We start from the raw sequence: 8,865 nt of genomic DNA on the forward strand, positions 1-8,865 counted from the left end.
TCAAGCACAGGAGTCCTCCACAATTTGGCTGCCCCTGGAGTCCATGGGCCACTCCACCCTCTACAATGCAGCTGAACTGAATCACTCAGGGTCCATGAGGGCACCTGAGACTATGCCCTACTCCCTTGGCCTTGTACATCGTCCCTTCCTTGCCTGGTCCGTAAATGTCCTGAAGAAGCTTCTGCAGATTTCAATTTGGGAACACAGAGGAATGATAAGCACCTGCTTCATAACATCACCATTGTGCTTCTGACAGGACCTCTTCCCTTTCTGTCTCCTGTACTAAACTGAGTATACCCTCCTGGCCTCAGCCTGGTTCTCTCCAAATGCACAAACAGAATCATCACAAAATCTCACTAGTGAAACTGTCGTTCCCCCAGTGCTGAACCACGGTTCCCACGCTGTGCGTCAGGGCACCTTAGGGTGCCACAGCAAAGTCACAGGAGCACAGTAGGGTATTATAAATTTAGGGTTACTCAGCATCTGCTGGCTACCGAGAGAACTGCTGGCTCAAGGTGGTTCAGAGTTTTATCATTAGATTGCACTACACTCCTTTGATTACGTCATCTTTGAGAAGCTGGGTTTTTAGCGGTTGCTGTGATATAAAGCAAATGAAGGTCAGTGTGGGACAGGAAATGAGGGTGGTGCGGTCCAATCTGATTAGAAAGTCTGACAAAGTTTTACAGCACCCCACAAGCACACAGATTCCATTAGTTATTGTACTTCTTCAAAAATGAAATAAAAATAGTTTCCTCTAACTTATATGTATTAATTTTTTAAATGACTAACTTGGTAGGACATAAATTCTTCTTAAGTGATCCGGGCTTAACCAACACATTGAAATGTTAGGTATTTCTTTTGGCTTAGGGGGTCCATGAAAAAACTACTGAGACACCAATGGTTCAGTGAGCTGAGAAAGTTTGGGAAACTCTGGTCTAAGAAATCCTCTAATCCAGGGCCCATCAAGAGACTGCAGGTTGTGAAATCAACTTAGTGGGTTATAGTCAGCATTCTTTTCTCCTTAACAGAATGGTAAACAGAACACATCGCATGTAGCAAGCGTATTATTGTGTAAAACTTATGTTCAGTATATACATACAAATTAGCGTGGGTATCTTGGGTCACAATGTAAAATGTGTATTTCTTGTTTGGGTTGTGATTTTAAAAGTTTGAAAAACCGCTAAGACTTCAACCTCCTTATTTTACAGATGAGAAAACAGCCCAGAGAGTGAAAGCTGATTATTATTGCAAATCACAGCCACCAGTGCCGGGCTCTGCACTTGGCCCTGCTAGGCTGGTGACCCTCCAAGGCAGGCCCTATTCTACCCAGTAGAGGTGTGGTTACTCAAAGTCACAGAGCTACAGAGGTGAGACACTCTCACTTTGATCCCAAGACGCATTTGCACCCCACAAATGCCACCAGCCACACCTAGAACAAAATGGTTTTAATCAATTGCGTCACCCTCACTCTCCTGGGAGCGGAGCAACAAAAAGGCTCGGCTCCTGCCCCCAGAGGACAGTAAGGCTTATGTGTCTCTCCACACGGCAGGGCCCAGGCTGGGCAGGCAGGAGGCAGGGACAGAGGAAATGGCGGGTGGCTCGAACACAGGAAAGCAAAGGGGCCCCTGCTAGTCCTTGGGCCCCAGGGCCCAGCCCCAGTACTCCCGCTCTCCCCTCCCGGCTGGAGAAAGGTCGTGGAGAAGAGACAGGGGAGCAAGTCCCAGCAGCAGGAGAAGCAGCAGCAGCTGTTTCCTTCACCAATAAATATACTTCATTACCAAGCTAGAAGAGAGGGGTGGGAAGAGGGACGGGGTGGGGGGGGTGGGGGGGGGGAGAGGCTGCCACCTGTGTTGCTGGGATTAAAGCAATGACGAGATGGTGCCAGACCCCCACCACTATCCTCACCACCCCCCACTCCCACCCCTCATCTTCTCAAAACTGTGAAAAAGCTTTTAACATGGCCCTGCTGTCTACAGGGCTTTTCTGAAGCCTGGCCGAGAGGAGGCACCTGGCAGAGTCAGGGCGGAGGGAGGAGGGAGGGAGGGAGCGAGGGAGGCTGCTTCTCCCCAGAGGCTGCAGCTGGAGGGCTGGAGCCAAGTGAGCCCTGAGGGGAGTGAAGAGGGAGAGGGGAGGAAGGATGAACCAACTACAGGAGCAGCTCCTGAGCTGAGAGCCAAGGGGGCAAAGAGGGGGGTCTGGTGAGTGGTGGGGTGACCGCTGCATCCAGTGTAAAGCTCAGGCTGCTGAGGAGGGAGGGGGCTGAGTTAGGGACTTCCCCATCCGAGTGGCTCAGGAGACCCACCCCCTCCCCCCAGAGCAGCAGGGGACAGAGAAAAGCCATCACTTCTTTGGTCTTTGTGGCGGCTCAGCGTGTGGGATGGGAGGGAGGGCACGGAGGGCCTGGAAGGCTCCTAGCAGGGAATGCCATCTCAGCAAGAGGAGGCCTGGCTGGGAGCTCTGACAGAAGGGTCACAGTGAGGCTGAAGAGCGCCCGAAGGAAGAGTGGCCCTCCAGAGTGCAGAAGGGCTGGCACAGATGGGTGGGGAATGGTGTGGTGCCCCACACTGCCAGGGCCCTTGGGAAAGGCTAAGCCCCCAGGGGTGGCCAGTGAGGGCAGGTGCAGGACCCAGAGCCAGTGCCTGGGAGGAGGGCAGGGACGCTGTACTGCAAGGAAGCAGTGGCTTGACCTTGCCCCTCCAGGGCTCCCATCCTTACTTCTGTTTCCACCCTGACAGAATGGCTCTGCAAGGAAGGGGGCACCCTATGCTTTTTCAGAACCTTCCCTGAAGACCAGGAGGGAGCTAGCCTTGCCCACCAGAAGCAAGAATGGTAACAGGTCACGGCTAGCCCTTATGGACTGGGAATTCCACTCCCCTTTCTGCTGCCAACTGAAGGGTAGGGCAGTCCTTGAAGACAGCTTCAGCCCTTGCCTCCCCACTCGAGGCAGGCCGGAGCCCTCCAGGGACACGGAAGTGCAAGGTGGTGGTGGGCCTATGGAGGGGCTTCTCCTGCTCTTCTGCTCAGGGCTGGGGCCAGTCGAGGGGCAAGAGCCCAAAAGTCCAAAAGCCAGCAAGTTGTAGCAATCCCCACCCCCAATGCCAAACTAACAAAACAGGGGAAAGGAAAAAATGGGGGGAAGGGGAAGACAAACCAAAACAGAACCCCCTGACCTCCTGCCCAGGGGCGGAGGACCCAGCCGGTAGCAGGGGCTGGGGACCAGGGCTAGGAGGGCCTAGCTGGGCCGGCACTGCACCTGGCCCTCGGAGCTGTCCTCATCGTCAGAGGCCCCAGCACCCGCACTGCTCAGGCCTGTGATCCGATAGCCCATGTTGAGCAGCATCACCTCCAACGGGTCCGCATTCATGCGCCGCTGGTTGGCCTGGGAAGCACCCTCCATGTCCTCCACAACTCGGCCTGTGAGGTCTTCACTCTGTGGGGGGGAGGCACACATACTACTGGGATATATGTGCAGGGGAGACACACACACAGACTGAGCTATACGTATGGAGAAGGTAGGTACATACCGGGAGATGTATATGGGTATATCCATGTGTGTCCATGCATAGAGGGGAATGCATCCTGGGATATGTATGGGACAAACACACACACACATGTGCCTACGCGCGCGCACACACACACACACACACCAGGCTGTATGTGAGGGAGATGACACACCACACGGGGTTGTACATATTGGGGTTGGGGGGCACGTGGTAATATACACTTGGCGGAGACACAACACACTGGGATATAAACTGGGGGGAATACACATAGCAGGGTATACACTGGAGACCCCACGCTGGAAGATGACGAGGACATACCACATCAAGACATATACGAGGAGCACACCACGTTGGGTTATATATATGGGGGTGGCATACATGGACATAAATGAGGGAGGATTCACACCAGGATATGCTGGGCACACAAACTATATACCTGAGGTGGGAGCACAGATATAACTCCCCCCGCCCCACTCTTTTGTTGCCACTCCCAAAGAGGATTCCTTTATCCTCCTTTTCCTCTCCCCCCAAGGAAGGGTCCTATAGGGTTTCTCTCTTTAAAATTCATAGAAAATTAGACACAGCTCTTGACTTCTGTTTTGCCAGCTGGGAAGGGGGAGGAGGTGGGGCAGAGGGCAGGGGGCCAGCCCACCTGACTACCCACACTGACTACCACACCGTCCTAAGTGTCCCTGTGGGCCGGACACACCATAGGCATCACTTCTTTAATCCTCAAAGCAACCTTCTGAGGTGGTAATGTCATTCCCATTCCAATGTACAGATGGTAAAAACCTGGATCAGAGATGGTTGAGTCCCTCAGGCAGTAAGTGGAGGGACCAGGATTCAAACTTAGGCCCATCAGACTCTAAAACCTACATACTTCTCGTGTGACTGAGGGACAGGCCTCCGCACAGCTTCTGGGGGACACAAGGCAGTGGTATACGAGGGGCAGGGTACCTAGGGAGCCTCTGAGGTACCGTTCTCATGAAGTGGTGTTGGAGTTGATCTGGTTCCCTCCCTGCCCTCCCGCACCCAGTCCTTGGTTGCTGTTTCCCATATGTGAGTCTCACCTGTGCCAGCTGGCTCGAGGATATGCCTCTGGAAGGCAGGAGACGAGTCTTGCTCCTGGAACTGCCCACTTCATGTGGAGCTTTCAGAGCTTGCTAGCTCCCACCCTGATGCAGCCTGGGGCCCTGGGGTGAGAGCTCACTCATCCTAGCAGCTCCTAGCCTCTGTGTGACTCACTGCCCTTCCCAATGCTCATGGGCTCAGCTGGAGGCCTCGCTTAGGGTCCATCCCTACCTTCCTGTCTGGCATCTGCCACCTTGCCACACCCTCACCTCTGGCCGGGGGTTCCACAGCCGCACAACGGGGTCGATGCCGCTGGTGGCCAAGAAGCAGTAGCTGGGGTGCGGCTGCAGGCAGTTGACGATGGACTCGTCCCCCTGGAGCACGCGGACCAGGTTGGTGGTCTCCTTTTCCCAGATGAAGAAGGAGCCATCATCAGAGCCACTGACGATGTATTGAGCGTTGCTGGCGGGGGGGCAAAGGTCAGGGAGGTCAGGTGGGGTACTGCCCTGTGGCCTCAAGCAGAGGCTGCATGGCTTAGGGAAAGGGATAGCAGGGAAGTCTGGAGCCGCTCGGCCCCCCGAACTCTGGGGTCTTTACCTGACTCGGAACTCCTATGCACACGGTAATTCTCTCCACACTGCAGAGCGGTGTCACAGTTCAACTGCTCTCTTAAACTCAGGGCCAGGGACTGCCTAGGTCTCTCCTACTTACTCTCCCCCAAAGTACGTTATAAGCACCCTGGGTGCCAGGACCAGATGGTGCATCTCTTAGGTCTCTGGGAACACTCCTGCCTAAGCCTTCCCTCAGTAGTCCTAGCCTTCCTGGATCCAGACCCTGAAATCCTACAGCACATCTGCCCCTGACACACCATTGACATTTAGAAGGGATCTTGATGGAGATTCTTAATTCACATTCGTGTATCTCGCCTACCCAAAGAAAGTACAGCAGCTACAAAGAAGGGTTGGGGGTGATGGTGTCTGAGACATGGGCTAGGTCCCTCAGTACCGGGGGCACAGTTCTAGGCACAAAAGATTGCCAAGACTGACAGCCTATGAGGGTGCCTGCCCAAGGCTCCAAGCAACCAGATAAAGAACCCAAGCTCTGGCACGTGGGCGCACGGGGAGCAGGAGGTGCGGGTAAGGAAGAGTCCAGGTGCTGCACTGGATGCTCTCTGGGTCACCTCATTAGTCCTTGTTATGGCCCCTTGAGTGGGGAGGGCTGGTTTCATTTCATAGGTGAAGAAACTGAGACCCACAGAGATGAAGCCATTTGCCCAAGGGTACAAAGGCAGAGCTGGGATGTGAGACTTTTCTGAAAGCACTGTGTCCCCATGCCCCCCACCCCCACCCCAACCTCCTGCTGCCAACTGGGCTGTGCCCTCCTCCTCTTCAGGGCCTCAGACCTGCCAAAGAAATTGGCCTCCTTGATGTCTGTGGTGGTATTGCAGTGGCCACAGTAGCGGAACTGATAGTCGTAGCTTCGCTCCCGCAGCACCATCTCGTCCTCTGAGATGGAGTCCTTGCGGCTCGTGCTGCGGAGGCGGACGGGGCCGCTGCCAGCACCACCAGCTCCCTTCTTCTCGTCTGAGGGCAGAGAACAAGGAAAGGTGAGAGTCCTGTCCCTCTCTCGCCTCCCCCACTTTTTCCCCACCCTTGACCCGGTTTTCGGTCCAAGCAGTAAGCAATGTAGGGCTACCCGTCTCTACCTCTTCCCTGGAAAACTGGGAACAACTATGAGAAAGAAGTATCTTTGGATCCTGGCCTTGAGGGTGTTCAAGAGGAGACCTCTGATGCCAAGAGGGCCTTGGCTTAGGTCCCTGAATAACGTCTGGAAGCCCCAAGGATGCACAGACCCAAGGTCTGTTTCTGTGGATGTGAGAGGCAGGGAGGGGAGGGTAAAGCACTGCCAAGAGAGCCTCGAGGGGGTGATTTTTCTAAATAGATCCATAGCTCTGAAGGCAGTAAGGTCCAAGCCCTCCCTCTCCAGCAGACAAGTTATCATGGATCCAAATGAGGTACTAATTGGTTAAGTGCCTTGGGTAAAATCATACCTGTCTTCTTAGTGCCTTGTTCCTGCCTGCTTCAGGGCCTTGGCACGTGCTGGTCCCTCTGCCAGGAACTCTTCACCTCCCACAGCTACACTCTGCATCTAGTTAGCTCTTCCTCTGCATCCTCAAGATCTCAGCCTGAATGTCTCTTCCTCAAGAACCCCAGGCTGCCATCAAGCCCTCCCCACCACACCTGCACCCTAGCAGGGCCGCAGGGCATTCTTTATTCCTCCATCGCTTGGTTCCTTCACTAGGCTACAGACTCATGAACACAGAAATTCCATCTGACTTGTTGCCAGATATATTCCCAGGACCCAGCACAGTGCCCGGCACTGTTCAGACTAATGAATCAACCCATGGTTAGTAAACTGCAAAGGAGACAGGGAAGATCCATGTCTGCCCTCAGTGAGCTCCCCTCTCATGTTTGTAGACCACACAACTACCTAGTTTACTCTCCAGTGCTACCCAGGTGAGCTGGGCAGGGCCTCGAATGCTCTCTGCAGATAGGCAGCAGGTTCGGAGAGGCTGTGCTTTGCCCAAGGTCACATGGTTTCACATGGCAGAGCTGAGGGTGGAACTGAGGCTCCACACCTGTGCCCAAGGCATTTCTACTACCCTGTGCTGCTGTCTCTTCTGTACCCAGGCAAACTGGAGCAAGTGCACCCCAGCCAGCTACCCCGAATTCAGATCCCAATGGAATGGCCAAGGCCCTGTCTGTGAGCAGAAGAGAATGACCTGTGAGGCACACTGGGCTCAGCTGACTCCTATCCTGAGTCCCAGGGGGAACACACCAGGTGCCTTAAACATGTTATTGCTAATCCTTGTCTCAAAGAGACCAAGTGACTGTCTCCAAGTCATGTGGCTTCTCAATCAGTACGTAAGCCTAGGCCTCGCCTATCTCAGAACTATGTCCTCTCCAGAATGTCATTGTAGCACCGCAAATAGATAGAGTGACAGCAACCCCGCCTCAGTGCCGACTCACCACCATCATTTTTGGAGAAGAGGGCGGCCGTGATGTCGCGTCCCAGTGCATCACAAGCGCTGCTATGGGCCTGCTCCGGGAACTTCCCTTTGAAATCATCCAGGCACTCCAGGGCCTCAGCCACGTACTTGAGCTCAAAGAGGCATCGGGCCAGGCGGAAGTGCGCCTTCAGGTGGCATGGGTTTAGGGAGATGGCCTTGAGGCAGTCCCTCAGAGCATCGTAGTGGTCACCATCCCTGGGAAGGCAGGGGAACGTGGCTTGGAGGTGGGGCCACGCGGCAAGCAGGGAGTCCCCATTCCGTCTCCTGCGCTTCACGCGTCCACCCCAGCCCACCTTTGAGAGATCTCAGGGCAAGGGTACTTGGGGATGAAGAGAATCCTGGCTCAGCCCAGGCCTTGCTCCCCAGGAGACAGACTACGTCAAGGAGGCAAGCCAGGAGCCCCGAGGTCTTGGCAGGGTAGGTAGAGGGTGGGAGGGGTGTGAGGCAAAAACCAGTGTCCGGCTGCCCTCTGCTGGACACAGCGTGCAACTGCGCACCCACTCACCCCAGGCACCCGCAGCTCTGCAGCAGAAGGCCTGGCATCTTGCCCGCCTCAGGCTCCCCAAGCTCTCCTTCTCCCTTCCTCTATCCACCTCCTCAAATCCCCCCGGCTGGCCTTCAAAGCCATGTCCAAGGCGGGGGGCCCTCAAGGACAGTTCTGTGCTCCAGGGAAGCCAGAAGGGCCAGGCTGGGGACTCAGGGTCTGACCAGCAGGCAGCAAGCCCTCAGCCAGAAACCCCTCTGTCCTGGCTGACTGATCCACAGCAGCTGTGGCCTCTACCTCCCAGGGCTGGAGGATGGGGCCTGACAGTCTGGCAGAGTCAGTCCTCTGGAAGCTGATGGCGGGGTGGGGGGGGGTGGGGATACACCAGGAGCTCCAAATCATCCACACTGACTTCTCCAAACTCCCGAAGCATGGATATGGGGAAGTGGGAATGGTTTTGGGGGGGTGGGGAGGGACCAAAGATAAAGCCCCTCCTTCTCCCACCCTGTGCCGGAATATAAAATACACCTTCCCCCAGCTCCACAGACCAGTTCCCACCTCTTATCGGGAGAGCAGGCGGGTCACAGGAGCCGCCTCTCCTTCGGGAGCTGTGGCTTTGTGTTTTGTTTTCCTGCTGGGCTGAGGTGGGCCTAGGACCCAGCTATGCTAAGCAGCACTCCCTAGAGCTGACGCTCCCTCCGCCAAGGCAAGCTCACAGCTCCCTGCACGAGGCCAGG

General features: G+C 55.3%; 1 protein-coding gene across 2 annotated transcripts in view; it reads right to left on the minus strand.

The window, feature by feature from the left end:
- Nucleotides 1–1,428: 1,428 nt before the first annotated feature.
- WDTC1 (WD and tetratricopeptide repeats 1) overlaps nucleotides 1,429–8,865 on the minus strand; it is a 71,851-nt gene continuing 64,414 nt past the window's right edge. Inside the window, exons 13-16 of one of the 2 annotated variants that reach the window (XM_029228934.1) lie at nucleotides 7,604–7,839; nucleotides 5,977–6,157; nucleotides 4,844–5,036; nucleotides 1,429–3,430 (exon numbers count right to left, since the gene is read on the minus strand). In XM_029228934.1, the coding sequence (XP_029084767.1) occupies nucleotides 3,233–3,430; nucleotides 4,844–5,036; nucleotides 5,977–6,157; nucleotides 7,604–7,839 (808 nt within the window). In that variant the 3' untranslated portion in view covers nucleotides 1,429–3,232. The remainder of the gene's footprint in view (nucleotides 3,431–4,843; nucleotides 5,037–5,976; nucleotides 6,158–7,603; nucleotides 7,840–8,865) is intronic. The other variant, XM_029228933.1, reaches the window with a different exon arrangement.

Source organism: Monodon monoceros, unplaced genomic scaffold (genome assembly GCF_005190385.1).
Source record: "Monodon monoceros isolate NGI ecotype Baffin Bay Population unplaced genomic scaffold, NGI_Narwhal_1 Super_Scaffold_18, whole genome shotgun sequence".
In the NCBI taxonomy this organism is placed as follows: Eukaryota; Metazoa; Chordata; class Mammalia; order Artiodactyla; family Monodontidae; genus Monodon; species Monodon monoceros.